At 48.7% G+C, this 17,329-nt stretch overlaps 1 protein-coding gene across 2 annotated transcripts in view; it reads left to right on the top strand.

Annotated features, from left to right (window-relative positions):
* The window catches only part of LOC100756544 (cellular communication network factor 5), a 10,913-nt gene extending 3,425 nt beyond the window's left edge, over window positions 1-7,488 (top strand). Inside the window, exons 1-4 of one of the 2 annotated variants that reach the window (XM_027423483.1) lie at window positions 7-207; window positions 1,030-1,246; window positions 4,070-4,324; window positions 6,468-7,488. In XM_027423483.1, the coding sequence (XP_027279284.1) occupies window positions 148-207; window positions 1,030-1,246; window positions 4,070-4,324; window positions 6,468-6,688 (753 nt within the window). In that variant the 5' untranslated portion in view covers window positions 7-147 and the 3' untranslated portion in view covers window positions 6,689-7,488. Of the gene's footprint in view, window positions 1-6; window positions 208-1,029; window positions 1,247-4,069; window positions 4,325-6,467 lie in introns of those variants that run through there. The other variant, XM_027423482.2, reaches the window with a different exon arrangement.
* Window positions 7,489-17,329: the final 9,841 nt, after the last annotated feature.

Below are 17,329 nucleotides of genomic sequence, written 5' to 3'. Positions count from 1 at the left end.
CGAATCTAGAAGCTTCTAGAGCCAGCTTCTTAAATAGATTGCTGGTCTTGCCTCTGTGACTTCTAGTTTCCCGAGTCCCAGAAGAGGCCTGGGAATCTGTATTGTTCTTTTCCCGGCTAATCTGATGTGTACTCAGGGCTGGGAAACATGTTGGATTGTGCCAAGACCAGGAAACTCTACATTCTGTTTGATTTCTTCAGCCTGAGGGTAAGAACTCACCCAGGAAGTATTGGCTTTGCTTCTTTTCACCCCTCAGGGTCTCACTCTTCTGTGGGTTCATAGGTTAGCCTTCATTGTAATGAGCAAGGATGACCACCAGAGTTAACTACCTTCAGGAGGCTGGGGAGACAGCTCCGTGGCTAAGGTGCTTGTTGCACAGGCTTGAGGACCTGAGATCGATTCCCCAGAACCCGCATGTAACAGCTGGGCACAGTGAGACACATCTGTACCCGAGCACTGAGGGTACAGAGAGATGAACAGATCCTCGGGGCTCACTTAGCTAGGCAGCCTAACCATCTGGTGATCACCAGGCACAATGAGAGACCCTGTCTCAAAATAAAGATGGAGAATGATGGAGAAAGATGCAGCCACAGGATGTTGATCCCTTCACATTTACACACACACCTGCACACCACACACATATGTACATGCCCCCACCCTGCCCCCCAAAAAGAAAGCAAACCATATTGCTGACCTCCTACCCATGCTCAGGGGTTGGTGGCATCATTTCCTGCCCTCTTTTACAAATGAGGAAACCCAGGTTTGGAGAACTCAAGGAACACTCAGGCCACCCAGCCAATAAGGCAGAGCCTAGCACTGAAACTCTGACCTGGGGTTCTTGCTCCAATACACAGCATCATGTGGCCTCTGAAGGGCACTCTGGGACGGTCCCAGCTCAAGGCCAGTTCTGTGTGACACCGAGGCCAAGATAAGGGTCCCACACGGTCTGATTTGGCCAAGAAGTGACCAGTTGTGAGAGTCTCCATCCCTTCCCTGAGAGTCAAAGCTAAGAGGTCTCTGTCTCCTCAGGTGTGTGCCCAGCTGTGTCCAACATCCTGTACTTGTCCCTGGACACCACCCCAGTGCCCAGTAGGGGTGCCCCTGGTGTTGGATGGCTGTGGCTGCTGTCAAGTGTGTGCACGACGGCTGGGGGAGTCCTGTGACCATCTACATGTCTGCGACTCCAGCCAGGGCCTGGTTTGTCAACCTGGGGCAGGCCCTGGTGGCCGGGAGGCCACGTGCCTCTGTAAGTAGGTTTGCTGGACTAATTGGGGAGGGGGAGTGGTAAAGGCCACGGGGTTCACAGTCAACATGGAGTCCTGCTCTCTGTATCTCTCTTGCGCTCACTTTAGGTACTGTGTTCATTCAGCTGGACTGGTGACACAAGAGTTCCTGGGCCCACTCCCTGTTTCTTCCCCCTTGCCCTCTGCTGGGACTTGCCTGGTGGTGATTTCCATCCACACCCATCCAAGTCACAGCTCCAAAGCTGGGCAAACAGCTGCCCCAAGGCAAAAGCACATCCCTGTGGAAAGCAAGAGTGCAGACTCCAATGGGGTGTGGTGTGTGCCAGGAGAAGTGCTGGTCACTCACTGTCCATGGCCCATAGTCCTGTTGTACAAGTTCTACAGACAGGGAAACTGAGGCTCAGAGACATTAGATAGCAGGCTGTAGGCTCTACAGCCAGCCCTATCTATATTCAGATTTAAGTCACCGTCCACTTCCTCCATCCCCCACTGGGAGCCTTGGGCTACAGTGTAAACCCCAGTGCTGTTTCCTAGTGGCATTGGATGTGTGACATTCCTCACTACTCGTTCAGGCCTGAGTGTCCTCTGACACCCTGGGGTGGGATTTGATGACTATGTACAGGGCCACTGTTGGGAAAGGCTCTCTGTGGCCTGACAATCAGCACCACCCTCTGTGCCTATGAGGTGCCAGAATCAGCTACCAGGTGTGACCTTGCCAAGGTCACTGAAGAGCAAAGTCACCCCAGTTGAGAACTTTAGAGAAACAAAGGTTTAGATTTTTACAATTAATCTATTTCATCTAAGTGTGCTTCACACTTTGACAAAAAATGACCTCATCCTCTCTCTTGCTCCTGTTCTCTGCTCCAGCCACACTGGCCTTGAACACCCAAATCATGGTCTCAACCTCAGGGCCTTTGCCCTGGTGGTTCCTCTGCCCTCACTCTTTCCCCAGATACACACATGGGAAGTTATCTCCTTCCTTCCCATTCCTGCTCACACACTATTTCATCCATGAGGCCCTGGCACCATATTTTAAAAATTGCAATTCCTTGCTGGCACCTTGGTTTCTCTAGGCCAGGTCACCAGCCAGCACAATGTCGCCTCGTTGGCTGTGTTTATTTTCATCTGAGTGCTCCTACGGGGAGGATGTTTGCCCATTTGTGCACATATCCTGAATTACAACTGCTTGGCACGCAGCCTAGGCCCCAGTAGGTGCTCAGCAAATATCTGTGGCATTCCGTGGATGACAGCAGAGGTTCTAGTAGGGCTGGCAGTAACAGGAGCCCTTTGTTGAGTAAGTCCAGTGGGGAAATGCTTTACAAGCCAATTTTGCTTTGTCCTTGACACTGTGGTAGATCCTAATGCTGCCCTTATTTTGCGGGCAAGGGAGCTCAGCTCAGAGAGTCTCAAGTTGCTTACATAGGTCACACAGCTTACAAGTGGCGGGAGGGAAAAAACAATAGCTCTGTGATTCCTGCCCTTGACAGTGACTTCCAGAGGGGAGAAAGGGCACTGAGAGTCCCCAGATGGCAAGCCTGTGGCTTGTGCTCAGGGGAGCCTGGGGACCTCAGGTGAAGACTGCTGTCATGGGAGAATATGGGAGGTTGTTGGCAGAGGGGACCCTGAAGAAAGCTTGGAAGAAACAAGAGTTGGGCAGCTGGACATGGGAGGGAGAATCCCAAGATAGTTCTTGGGGTTTGCAATTTCAAGGCACCTCTTACAGGGCATCTACACTATTGGCTGCCCAGCCCTACTCGCTCCATACCCAGCCAGCTCCCAGCTGATGGCCTCTGAGTGCCAGGAACTCCTGCTAAAATTATCAGCCTCCAGTTGACTTTCCTAAATAAACACACCTCTGTTTACCAGGTCATCCTGACAACTAGGGGCCCAAAGCTGAGGCAGTGGAGGTCAGGAGGGGTGTGTGTGTGTGTGTATGTGTGTGTGTGATGGGTGTGCTGGGGTGAACCCAGAGGTAGCGAAGGCCAGATAGGGAGTAAGGGCACAGCTACCTGTGTGGTTTCTAGGGAACCACTGGCAACCAGGTCAGAAGGTCTAATATTTGTATCCAAGGGGCTGTGATCTGGAGGCAGTGGGGACAGGGAGCTGATACAGTTGTCCTCTCTGGAGAAATAAGGGGATGCGAGGAGGAGGAGCACTCTGGGCTCTAGCTCTCCAAAGAGGCAGTGATGGGGCCACTCAGAGAATTTAAGTAGCTACTGCAAAGTCCCATGGCCAGCAAGTTAAACCTTGGCAGACAGTGATGACCTCACACAGGAAAAGGACAGAGAGGGTGTTACATGAAACCCCAGGCCCAGTGTGCTTCACTGATAAACACTAAATATCACTAACTTCACAGAGTCTCTAGCCCAGGCTGGCCTTGAACTCCTGACTCTCTTGCCACTACCTCCCAAGCGCTAGGATTGCAGGAGTGCCACCAAGCATGCCACCACACCAAGTTTATACAATGCTGGAGATTGAACTCAGTCAATGCTGGGTAAGCGCTCTACCAACCGAGCCCCATCCCGTTACCCAAGGCTTCATTTTGTCAGATTCGTTACACACGATTTCATTTCTTTGTCTAGGACACACTGTGAAATAAGTACCAACATGCACTATTTTTCGTATAGAGAAACTGAGGCAAGAAGTGAAATCACTTGGTCCATTGTTAAGAAAATTTAGAGCTGGGGTCCAAGCTAGGCTTCTGGATACCTCTCTGTCTTGCTGAGGATGAAGGAAGGCCAATGGGGGAGGGGCTGGGGCAGGGTGCCTGTCTTGTGCTCCGCCCTCAGGACCCAGAGCTGGTTTGCTTTCTCCTCTCTATGCAGTGGAAGAGGAGGATGGAAGCTGTGAGGTGAACGGCCACAGGTACCTGGATGGGGAGACATTTCAGCCCAACTGCAGGGTCCTCTGCCGCTGCAATGATGGTGGCTTCACCTGCCTGCCGCTGTGCAGTGAGGATGTACGGCTGCCCAGCTGGGACTGCCCACGCCCTAGGAGAGTAGAGGTGCCTGGTAGGTGCTGTCCTGAGTGGGTGTGTGACCAGGGAGTGACGCCGAGGATCCAGCCTCACACAGCCCAAGGTGAGTGAGTATAGGGTAGGCCCAGGCACGGAAGCCTCAGCTGCTGGGGTTGGGGACAGGATTTTGGGATACTGCAAGAGCCTCCTAGAAACTGACAGAACAAGAGGCAACCACTTAGATATGTAATTTCAGCTAATAAATCATTTAAAATAAGGTTTGATGGACTTGAGATATGGTGTGGGGACCCTGGTTCAGTACCTAGCACCAATATGGTAGCTCACAACCTTTCGTAACTCTAGTTCAAGGGCTTCTGATGTCCTCTTCTGACCACTGTGGGCACCAGGCACACACAAGGTATGCATACGTATGTGAGGCAAAACATACACACATAAAATAAAAATAGATCTAAAAAAAATAAGAGTTCACGTTCAGGCGACAGAGTGGAGAGGAGGGAGGAGTGTTAATGCTCCAGCTAAATTTGTGCATCTCACAGCAGCAATATAAATAATATAGTGTAGATAATAAATATAGTATAGACTAACATAATGTGACAAAATATACACACACATATAGAACATATATTTATGCTACTTAATACATGTGGACAGTTTACAATATTATGAGTACATGATTGTCTGGATTTAGTAAATGGTTAGGTAAAAGCTGAAGCAGGCAGGACTGCAATTTGGGACATAGCCCAGGGCCGGGTACAGACGAGACAGCTGCATCCTTCTACAAACTTTTCAACTTTGGGATTTTGTTGTCCTGTGTCTTAAAAAATGTTATTGATATCACATGAATTGAGTGGGGAAGGTGACTAAACCCAGCTCTGGTCTTGCTTGCTGTGTGACTCTGAGAAAGCTGTTGAAGTTCCCTGCCTCAGTTTCTCCAGCTATAAAGCGGAACTAATAAGAACACCCACCTTTTAGAACTGTGGCGAGCACAAAATGAATTAGGTCAAGTAAAGGGTTTGTAAAGGTATCTGAGGCTAACACTGCATAAGTGCTCTGGCCACCATTATCTCCATCAGGACATAGGACACATCAGGTTACACACATAGGAGAGAGTCATCTAGCTGGCCACAGTTATTTCACACCTCCCCCATAGTACTTGGGATTGACCTAGAACCTTGACACACTAGGCAAATTCTGTACCTCAGAGCCATGCTGCTAGCCCTCCACTTACACATTAAAAAGCAAGATAAAAGCCCTACCTCCCATTTGACCTCCATTGTGTGCACATGAACAGAGTCATGAACATACAGTTGGTCCTCTGTACCTGAGGATTCAACCAGCTGCTCATCAAGAATAGCTTTGCAATTGAGTCTGTACTGAGCATGCACAGACTTTTTTTTATTCTTGAGACTATTTCTTAGCAAAGACGGCTTCACAACTATTCAATAACATTCCCATTTAGCTAGCTTTAGTGACCCGGAGGTGACCTGTGTTCCTAGGAGGGTGTGTGTGGTTTCTGTGCAAACACTGCACCTTCGGACAGGGATGCCGGCAACATTGTGACTTGGTATCTTGAGCAGTCCTTGATCAACACCTCCTGCTCTGACACATAAACACATGATGCCTGTGTGTACAAAGCAGGTGTTTCATCAGCAGCACCAGTGACATTTGGGATGAGTCACTCTATGTGGTTGGGGGCTGTTGGGTATGTTGTGGGTTGCAGAAAGACAACCTGGCCTCTACACTCTGGATGTCAGCATCAACCCCCACTCCCAACCTCAAAAAACAAAAACAAAAACAAAAAAACCTTGTATATATTGACTGTGACAACTGAAAATCTCTCTAGTCTTTGCCAGATGTGCTCTTGGTCCTCAGGCTAGAAGGAAGGATATCAAACAGAAGAGAGGAGATAGGCCTTGGTGAGCCTGTCATCTTGGGTCCTTCAGCATTATTGTCACCAAGTTACAGTGCCACACAAGTGTGTCTGCATGATACTATATATCAGGGAGTAGGAAAGTAGAGAAAAAAGAAAGATGTCCCTTTTTAGTTATCTCGTGTCCAATGTCAGCTGGGTGCACTGCACTTAGAGTCCCCAGCGGTTGTTCTATTCAACCCCAAATGTTAGGAAGTTCAGGAAGAAACTAAGGCTAAGCAGCTCTGCCAGGAACCCTGTGATGGCTAGCAAGTGAGCAGACTTGCCTGCAGATCCCCGACCTCTCTATGTTCACCCTCTTCTTTTCATCCCCCAGGACACCAGCTTTCTGGCCTTGTCACTCCTGCATCTGCTGATGTCCCCTGTCCAAAAATTAGCACAGCCTGGGGCCCCTGCTCAACCACCTGTGGGCTGGGTATAGCCACTCGAGTTTCCAACCAGAACCGATTCTGTCAACTGGAGATCCAGCGCCGCCTGTGTCTGCCCAGACCCTGCCTGGCAGCCAGGAGTCGCAGCTCATGGAACGGTGCCTTCTAGAGCCAACTGGGGATGGAGATACAGAGCCTGCCATTCTCAGTGGGTGTCCCTGGGACTCGGCCCTGGACTGATGGCACATGTCCCTTTCCATGCTCTTGGCTGCAGTTAACTGTCCTGGTTGGGTTCACTGTCCAGTGCTACTGAGGGATGACCAGCTCCATTTTCTAATTCAGACCCAGGCTTCTGGGTTCCCCTGGCTAGTTCCTTATCAAACATGCACACAGGACAACTTTCTCTCCAGACTTCCCAGTATGAAAAAGACCACTGAAAGGGTCTTTACAGCTAAGCTGAGCTGGGAAAGCCTGGCCACCATGCTGGGGACAATGGGAACAAGGGGGTACCAGGCATCAGATTGTCTGAAACCCCCAATCCCCTCTGGGACTTCTGTGCACATGTCTCCAAAGTCAAAATTATAGGTGGACTCATGGGCTTGGCTTCCCTGATCTGAGAATACTCTGCCTGCCTGGGAAGAATTCAGTGGCAGAATTCTCTGTGAACATGAAGAGATGAAATCATACTGCCCCAAGGAGTATCTACAAGACCCACGAACTTCACTCTATTTGTAAGAACACACATTTCTTAAGCACCCAAAAAGCAGGAGGTTCACAGCTCCACACTTCTGGTAGGCCAGGGCTCTTCAGTAGGAGAAAGACAAGGGACAGCAGACTGTCCTCTGAAGGACACGACCAGCCTGGAATAAACAGCCAAACCACGTGTGGAATTTTGTTTGGTGTCCTGTGTTTTCATGTCAACCAAAACAAACAAACCCCCCACCTAAATATAAAATTTACATCCTCTTACATGGTCCACTTAGTTTTTATTTTAAAAATAGGAGTGGGGGCCGGGGAGACAGCCTCATTGGTAAAATTTTTGTCAAGAAAGCATGAGACCCCAGATGAATCCCTGGACCCTACATACAAAAGCCAGGTGTGGTGGTACTGCCTTGTGATACCTGTATTGAGGAATCAGAGGCAGGAGGACTCCTAGGGCTCCAAGGCCAGTCAGCATAGGCTACTTAGTAAATTCTAGGCCTGTGGGAGACACTGTCTCATAAAACGGGACAGCTCCCAAGGAGCAATGCCTGAGGTCCTACACATGCACACATACACTCTTGGACACACAGGACACATGCATGTGCACACACGCATATACCACACATACACAAACACCACAAACAACAAATACTTTTGTTTGTTTGTTTTTGTTTTTCAAGACAAGGTTTCTTTGTGTAACAACCTTGGCTGTTTTGGAACTTGCTGTGTAGACCAGACTGGCCTCAAACTCAGAGATCCACCTGAGTCTGCCTTCCAAGTGCTTCGATTAAAGGTGTGTGCCACCACGTCTGGCAACAAATTCTTTTTAAACTGGTGTTATCATCAAGCGAGGCAATCAGAGAAGTCTCTGGCCAGTGTGGCAGCACATGCCTCTAATTCCAGAACTCCAAGGAAAAGGCATGTAGATGGATCTCTGTGAGTTCGAGGCCAGCCTGGTCTACATATTGGGTTCCAGGCCAGCCAGAGCTACAGAATGAGATCCTGATCAAAAACCAGAAACTAAAACAAACAAAAATAGTCTTTGTGCTTAAGTAGTGATTTTTCCCTATGAAACTTTGTTGAGATGTATGTAATTCACACAGTTAGATGCACAAGCTACAAACCTGTCTTTAGCCTTTACAACCGTGCACCGTGTAACCAACACTTCCATCCAGGTATATAGTGTTCCCATCACCTCAGGAAAGTGCTGCTCTTCTTGCTGTCCCCTTCTGGTGATCAGATAAACCCTGTCCTATCTGATTTCCATCTCCCCAAGTGTGAGTTTGCCTGTCCCTGAGCTTTGTACATTTGAAGCCATGTGCTCTTTAATGACTGACTTGTCCCATTCAACAGACTCAAAAAAGAAGAAATGCTCAGTGTAGGTACTGAGGCCATCCGAGAAACCAACTAGAGAAACAAGCTCAGCACCACATCTAGAAGTGAGAGCAGCCTCCCACTGGTGGGGCAAGGTTGCCAAACCAAAAGCTGGCCTGAAGGCAAGAGGAGAATGAACCTCAGGATTTAAGGCTGCCAGTCTCCCAGAGTCAACAAAGAGAGAAGGGAAGGGCATCCTTCGTAATTCTGTGTAGTCAGAACGGTGGAGGGCAGGGACGAGCGCCTTCCCTGTGTGAAGAGATGGAGCTGGGCTCATAGATGAATACCTTCTGACCTTCCTCCGTTGGGCTTTCACAGCTGAGCTTCCTGGGTCTGGCATGCTGAACCCTAGGAAAGTGTTTGCACTCACTTCCTTAGTGCTGGGTTGGAGCAGCAGGGGAGCTGCGAGTCATGGACCCTTTGCTCTCTGGAGACTTCTCTGTTGGCTATGGCTGAAGCTCCCAGCAGGGGGCCAGTCTCTGTGGACCAGGGCACCCCATTTTCTTGCATGTTGAGGGAGATAATGAAGATGGGGCTCCCTTAGTGGAAGGGGGAGAGAGAGAGAGAGAGAGAGAGAGAGAGAGAGAGAGAGAGAGAGAGAGAGAGAGAGAGAGAGAGAGATCCCTGGCCTGCCAAGATGCCCAGCGGCCTCCCTGTTCTAACTGGCAACAACTCTAGAGAATCTGGTCCTGTAGACCTTGCCCAGGGGTTGGCACCAGGATAGCACAGTACCGTCGTCTAGTGAGCATTCTCTGTGTCATGGTCTGCCTCTCCATGACCTTATGAAATGAGAGGTACTTGAAGGGATTCCTGCTCTACAGAGGAGAAACTGAAATTGGAAAAAATTACAGTAACTATCAGGGCTGGGAGGCTCAGAACCAGCCAAACCCACGGCCTGAGTGCTCTACCCCCCACCCCACCTGCCTCTCTCCTCTTTCTCTCTTAGTCTTCCCCTCTGTCTTTCCCCTCCTCTTTGTTTTTAATCTCTCTTCTCTCCCCTCTCCCTTCCTCCCATTTTGTCTTTTTCCTTCCCTCCCTTTTCTTTCTTAACTTTAGCTGAACTATTATCAATTATCCCTGCACAGTGGTCAATTGTTGATTGTTTAAGAACAGCCTGTCTCCCCCCACAACCCGCCGCCCCCATCCCCACCCCCGCCCAAGCCCCCTGCAGCATCAGGTCCAAGCAGGACGGGGCATTTCCTGAGTCCCCTGCCCCCAGCTCACCCTGAGTGCCACTTCGCTAAAATCTGTGTATTATTAATGGCTTCAAATGGGCTTTGGAAGAGGAACCAGTAACATGGTGCTGCCACCAGTGATATTTCTAAGTGTGAATAGTGAAGAGGCTGCCAGCTGATGGAAGTCCTGGAACTAGAGGTCACTGCCGCCCCCTGTTGCCCAGATGTAAAAGTGCAGTCTATTTGAGGCCTGCCCCAAGCTTCCGTGTGAGGTGGTGATAATTTTGCCCTTCTTGGGGGGAGGGTATTTTGCTGTTTTTCTATTTGTGTCAAATGTATTATTTAATCATCAGGCCCTGAGGCAGGGTACGTTGTCTGTCGGATGGATGACCCATCATGATTGCCTTCTCCCATTGGCCACACTGCATACCAAGGAAGACCTTTATAAGCACAACCATGGCCAAGTCACTCTGTTTAAAGTCCTCTGGGACCTTGAGATAAGCCTCCACCCGACTGGACCAGATTTCCACGGCTCCCAGGCCTACTGTGTCTTCCAGATCCTTTGTGCTGAGACACCCCAGATGGCTATGGCATCCCCTCCTGGCCAGATTGTCCCCTCTAAGCTTTCCCCAGACTGCCTGCTCTGACCTGGATGGCTCTTGTTATTCTTTGTGACTCTCAGTCTCACTTTTCTCTGAGCCAAAACTACTCTGGCTTCCAAGTAGACAACAAACAGACCTATGTAAATAGTGATTGATGGGATCAGGAATCAGGGAGAAAAGGGGGGCAGAGGACAGAGGGATCATGGAATAGAACACGAAGCCATGACTCAAGCTGGCCTCACAGTCTCTGTTTATTTGGGGAATTTTATAAGGCAACAAGGTGATAGATACTATCATTTAATGCCACCCAGAGAGCTGACACAATTTTACCAGGGTCTCACAGTTGGTATAATGTAGGCCCAGGACCTAAACCTGTTCCCTGGCCCTGGAAACTTGCCCTTGACTTTACTATGTAGACTGAGGGGGTTGCACTAGGAACCCCCTAGTTCATTGCAGTAGAATGTTTCTAAGAAGGGCCTGCAGGTGAGTCTTGGAACTTTCTGGAACATAGGGATTCTCAGTACCTTGTGTTTGACCTCAGCTGTATCTGGGAACCTGAAACAGTAGGAAGTGCCACTCAGGAGTCTATTGTGTTTGTATCATCTAATTTGACTGTCACAACCACTTACATGGTTAGTTGTCACCGTGTGACGCTAGCTGCCTTAATAAACCAGGCAAGCATTCTGACGGGATGCCGGCTTTCCTTCACCTGAAGCTCCTGGCCACTTACATGGTGACCCACCACTTCCCAGGGCACAGGGTCCTTTGCATCTATACTGCAGACAGAGATGGAGAATTCTCCTTATCCCCTAGAGGCCATTCCTGGAACCTGTACTTTAACTTGCACTCCATTGGTGAGGCTTATCCCAAAATCACATGTGGCTGTAAGACAGGCTGGCGAATGAATTGTCTTGCTGAGCAGGTGTCTCCCTAAGTCAATACCACACTATGGAGCCTTTGCTAAAGTTAGGGTGACAACAAAATTCTTGTTAGCAATCTGTTTAATCAGCTTACCCCCTAATCGGGGCTCTACAGACTGTTTGAATGGGACACTCCAGCCACACGCCTGCTGAGTGGCCAGCAGGCTATTCTCTGGCACCCTTGTCCCCTCTGGCTTTCTGCCATCAAATTGCATGCTTGCCAAGAGTCTATTGGGTTTGTTTCCAAACTGGTTTGCACTAGCCACACTGGTTTTTGTAAAGAGGCAATTGAATTAGGCATCCCACAAGCTGGTGAAATATGAGCACAAAGGAAGAGATTTGCTTTTTATGAAAGCTCAATAAAGACTTGTGATTTAAAAGCACTTTAAATTGGGCATGGAAGATACAACTCCAAAAGATGTGGAAAGAAATATCCAGGGGGCAGCTGGGGTGACAGTTCAGTGGTCAAGAATTCTGTACTCCTGTTGTTCCACTAGTTGCCTGCCAGTCCTGGGTGTCTTTCACACATGGGGGGCAATGTGTGAAGCTAAACTCAAGGAATAGATTGGAAGGGAAACAAGTGTTTGTTCTTAATTGACTAAAATCTTCCACGGGTGCCAGGCAGTGGCGGTACACTCCTTTAATCCCAGCACTCAGAAGACAGAGCAGCCTGGTCCACAGTAAGTTCCAAGACAGCCAAGGCTACACAGAGAAACCCTGTCTTTCAAAACCAACCAACCAACAAACAACAACACCCCCATACTCAAATAAACAAACATACGTCTTCCATTTAAAAGGATGTCCTGGGGGTGGGGAATGGGTCTCTGTGTTAGACCGCTTATCTAATGTGCTCTGGGTCCAGGGTTCTATTCTTAGCACTTCTTTTAAAAGTCACACAAGCAGCTGGGCGGTGGTGGTGCATGCCTTTAATCCCAGTACTTGGGAGGCAGAGGCAGGCAGATCTCTGTGAGTTCAAGACCAGCCTGGTCTACAAGAACTAGTTCCAGGACAGCCTCCAAAGCCACAGAGAAACCCTATCTTGAAAACCCAAAAACCAAACCCAAACAAAAAGTCACACAAGCCAGGTGTGACGGTGCACACCTGTAGTCTTGAAGGGACCAGCTTCCCTTTTGGCAGCCATAACGGCCGAACACGTGCTCTATGACCTTGTCTTAGTCACTAGAAAGTCAGATGCCTGCCTTGTGACAAGGAACCAATCAGAAGTTAGCTGGTGGCGCTATGCTTTACGACCCTGGGTGTGCTTTACGGACAAGCACACAGCAATGAGGCAGAGCATAGCAACCACCCTGGGAGGGCCTATGGGCCATAACAACCAGTTGACCAATCAACACAGGGCAAGCCCTCCAAGGCTGGAGGCACACCAATAGTGAGCCTGTGCGTACCCCTAGACACTCCCCTTACGCTGCCCTATAAGATCTATAAGGTCCTGTGGCTTCTCAGAGTCTTTTGCGAGCCGTCCGCCATGGCGGGTGGGTGAAAGACCCGAGCTAACATGGGGTTAGCTCATTAAATTACAATAAAGCCTCATGCAGTTTGCAGCAAGCTCTCGAATCCGCCTGGTGATTGGGGTGACCGCGGTCGTGGCCTGGGACCCCGGATACCTGAGTTTTCTGGGGGTCTAACAGTCCCAGCTACTTGGGAAGCCAGTTTGCCCTGCACAGTGAACTCAAAGGCTAACCTCAGCAATTTAGCAAGATCCTGTCTCAAAACAAAACAAAGGGCTGGGAATGAGACTATTGGTAGAGAGAGCTTTTCTAGTGCACATCAAGGGAAAGAAATCCCTTGCAGCTTTCAGTAACTGACTAAACCCTAGTCCCAGTTGTGATGGCTATGTGGGCTTTTACTGGATCATTATTCCCATTTCACAGTGAGTAAACTGAGGCCCAGGATAACTGAAGACTGGAAGCAGCATTCCAATCCAGCTAGTCTGGTTACCAAGTCTGTACTCTCCCGCTCTTTGCTGGTGCCATCCAATCGAATGTTCCATGATGAGGCAGTGCTCTGTTCTCCATCAAGTCACTGCTGTGGCCAGACTTGAAGCGTCCACTGCAACAAAGGGAATGGTTTCTTTTAGAACTTGTTTACTGATTCTTCGACAAGTTCATATATGTAGATAATGCATCATGGTTATCTGCTTCCAGCATTCCCCACTCCCACTTCCTCTTAGGACTCTCAATTCCCCCTCCCCATTCCCCTAGACACCCCCAACACATTCCACTCCCCTCTTTACAGCCTTTCCTCTTTTTTCTTAATAATACACTGTGGTGGTTTGAATAAAAATGGCCCCCATAGGCTCATATATCTGGATGCTTAGTCACCAGGGAGTGGTGTTACATTTGAAAGGATTAGAAGGATTAGGAAGTGTGGCCTTGTTGGAGGGAGACTGTCACTGTGGGTAGGTTTTGAGGTTTCACAAGTCCAAACCAGGCCCGGTGTTGCTCTCTCTTTCGGGCTGTGGAGCAGGATGACACAGAGCTCTCAGCTACTTCTCCAGCACCACTCACGCCACCATGCTACTCGCCATGATGATGATGATGGACTAAGCCTCTGGAACTGTAAGCCAGCCCCCACTTAAATGCTTTCTTTCATAAGGTTTACTTGGGTCATGGTGTCTTTTCACAAGGACTAAGACAGGTGTTAGTACCAGGGAATGGGCTTTGATGTGACAGGCTTGACCATGCTGCTTGTCCGAGGACTTCGTACTAGAAAAGTGGTTGAACATTTTAAGTTCAACCTTAATGGTCCATTAGAGTAGAAGCATGGACCATGGTGCTGAGGGAGATGTGAACTGTGATGGCTTCGTTCAAGAAGTTTCAGAGGAGAAGAATATCAGTAAGTGGCGTGGAGATCATTCTTGTAATATTTTGGCTGCTTCCTGCCCTTGTCCTGCTCTGCCTCGCTGGCTTGATCTCATGCAGGTAATCATAGCTACAGTGAGTTCATGGTGCAGTGGCCCTACCGTCAACATTTCAAAGCCCTCCTCTGCGTCCTCCAGCTCTCACGTTGTTCTGCCCCTCCTCTGTGAACCTTTGTGAGTGTGTGTGTGTGTGTGTGTGTGTGTGTGTGTGCGCGTGCGTGCGTGCGTGCGTGCGTGCGTGCGTGCGTGCGTGCGTGCGTGCGTGTGAGAGAGAGAGAGAGAGAGAGAGAGAGAGAGAGAGAGAGAGAGAGAGATTTTCCCATCCCATGCTGAACACTCAGTTGCCATTTGTTCTCTGTACTTTCTTCAGTTATGATTCTCTGCATTAACTACTGGCTACTGCAGAATAGCACTGATCTATGTGAATAAGCATAACTATTTAGAAGGCAGTTTGGCAACATGTTGAGAACCAAAACAATAGTAGCATGTTCTCCCCTAGAACCTCCTGAGCCATGCTTTTGAGCAGGTTTACGGTACCAGGCATGAATTTCTTCCTGTGGCTCAGGCCTCAAATCTGATTGAAAAGCAGTTGTTTACTGCTGTGACTTGCTTGCCACTATTGCTACAGTGGGCACCTATTTCCTGGCCAGTCAATATTGTATGATGCAGGGTTGTTGGCAGAGCAATACCACTGATGGTATTCATGTCAATTCCAGGTTTATTTCTCTGTATCCTGCAACCAAAATGTGCTGTGTCTAACCCTGAACCATCTTCCCAGCCCCCAGCATGTGACTTTCTTGTCCAGCTTTTCCCTATCTTCTCCTTGCCATCTCTAGGCCATTATGTCTTCTGGATAAGCCCCGGTGCACTCGTTTAATCCCAGCACTCGGGATCTCTGTGAGTTTGAGGCCAACCTGGTCTCCAGAGTGAGTGCCAGGATAGGCGCCAAAGCTACACAGAGAGACCCTGTCTCAAAAAAGCAAAAAAAAAAAAAAAAAAAAAAAAAAAGCCCTGGCCCCATGACTGAGACAGCTCAGCAATCTAGGTTTCACATTGAAGGGTGGGGCTCTTCAGCCGCTGAGGTATGATTGCCATATGACAGCTAGAGTCACCTGCACTATTGCCTGGTAAACTCCTCCCTACAGGGACATGTGGCAGCCACCAGAAGCAAGCTCTCAGCAGGTGGCCCTCCTATGCATTGCTCTTGGCCTGGTGACTTTAACAAAGCATATATCCTTATAAGCCTGAGACTCCTCTTCTCTAGGGTGGAATCAAAGTACCTAGCCCAGAGCCTTGCAATGAAGGTTAACTAAAGCCACACCCACTTCATGCTTGGGTCATGAGAATGCTAAAATCCAGGCATGATGTACTTTAATCACTCAGGAGGCTGAGGTGAGAAGAGTGGGGGTTGAGAACCAGCCTATACCACATAGAGGTGTGTGTGTGTGTGTGTGTGTGTGTGTGTGTGTGTGTGTGTGTGTTGTGGAATATTTGTTTAATTAGGCAAAGACGTGTTGCTTTTGTTTCTGCTGCATTTGTTTCACTATGTAAAGATGCATTGCTGTTTCGCCTTGCCTGCCTAAGGCACCTGAATGGGCTAATAAAAAGCTGAACGGCCAATAGCCAGGCAGAAGAGGGAAACACAGGGCTGGCAGGTAGCAGCCAGCCAGCTGGGGCCCAGCCGACCAGACTAGAGGAAGCAGGAAATCGGGTGGACAGTACATAGATGAGGTAAACGGGTCTCAGGGCAGCGCGTAGGTGAATAGAAAAGGGTTAATTATAAGTTGTTGGGTTTGTTTTTTTTAAGCTATCTAGGAGCAAGCCTAAACTAAGACTGAGCATTCACAATTAATATAAATCTCTGTGTCATGATTTGGGGGGGTGGCTTTTTTTTTTCCGAGACAGGGTTTCTGTGTGTAGCCTTGGTTGTCCTGGGACACTCTCTCTCTGTAGACCAGGCTGGTCTTGAACTCACAGAGATTTGCCTACCTCTGCCTCTTGAGCGCTGAGATAAAAAGCATGTGTCACCACTGCCCAGTGAGAGATCTTTAAAAACAAAAGCCCCCCCCAAAAGTTCTCTTTATTCAGAATAACCCTCTAACCCTGACCAAAGATACAACGGGGGAAAAAAAAAACATAAGGGAGTGGTTAGAGAATGTATTAGTTACTTGGCTGTTGCTGTGATAAAACACAACCAGGGCATCATATAGGTTTATTTGAGCTTATGGTTCCAGAGAAAACTCACAGCTTCAACCACAAACAGAAAACAGCCTGAACTGGGAGTGGCTGTGTCTTTGAAACCTCAGAGCCCATCCCCCATACTTAGTGACACACCTCCTCTAACAAGGCCACACCTCCTGAACTACCCAAACAGTGCCACCTACTGGGGACCAAGTATCCAAATATCTGAGCCTATGGGGACCATTCTCAATTAAAAACCCCAGAGAGAAACAAATTTTAAAAACTGCGTCACTGTGACAGTTCTGAAGTGCACACAGACACAGAGAATTATTTGAAAACTCTCAATATTCCTTTGATATGCTCTGTTGTTGTTTTTGTTTTTCTTTTGAGACACAGACTACTGTGTGGTCCTGGCTGTTCTGAACTTACTGTGTCGATAAGGCTGACCTCAAACATCCAGAGATCTACCTCTCTCTGCTGGAGTTAAAAGCATGTGTCAGGTTTTTATATTAATTGCTAGCAAAGCAAAAATGTATTAGTGAAGAATGGAAGTTTTAATATCTCCATGAACCTAACAGTTCCAATCCTCATGCAGCTGAAAAGAAGTCTCAGTGGCTCTAAGTAATTGTTATAGACAAGTGTCAGAACTAGAGCCCTGGCTGAGACCACGAGCCAGAGAGGGAATGTTGCTTATATGGTTGCCTGTCGTCCCCTAGGTAACATCCATCCTCCTCCTCCTGGGAACAGGGTCCCCTCCAGTGTGGATGTGAGTTTGGCTCTCTCTCTCTCTCTCTCTCTCTCTCTCTCTCTCTCTCTCTCTCTCTCTCTCTCTCTGTGGCCAGGACATTCTGGGATATCCCCTATACAATCCTATCATCAGTATCCTGTGGTTAGTGAGTAGCAGCTTTTTAGGCCCTGCAGCCCAGATCCCTGAGTGACAGTCAGGCCTCTGACAAGCCACTGGCTGCTCTCTGAGGA

This window comes from Cricetulus griseus, chromosome 6, assembly GCF_003668045.3.
Source record: "Cricetulus griseus strain 17A/GY chromosome 6, alternate assembly CriGri-PICRH-1.0, whole genome shotgun sequence".
NCBI classification, from domain to species: Eukaryota; Metazoa; Chordata; class Mammalia; order Rodentia; family Cricetidae; genus Cricetulus; species Cricetulus griseus.
The sequence above is the reverse complement of the archived record's forward strand: the minus strand, read 5'-3'. Positions and strand labels throughout refer to the sequence as shown.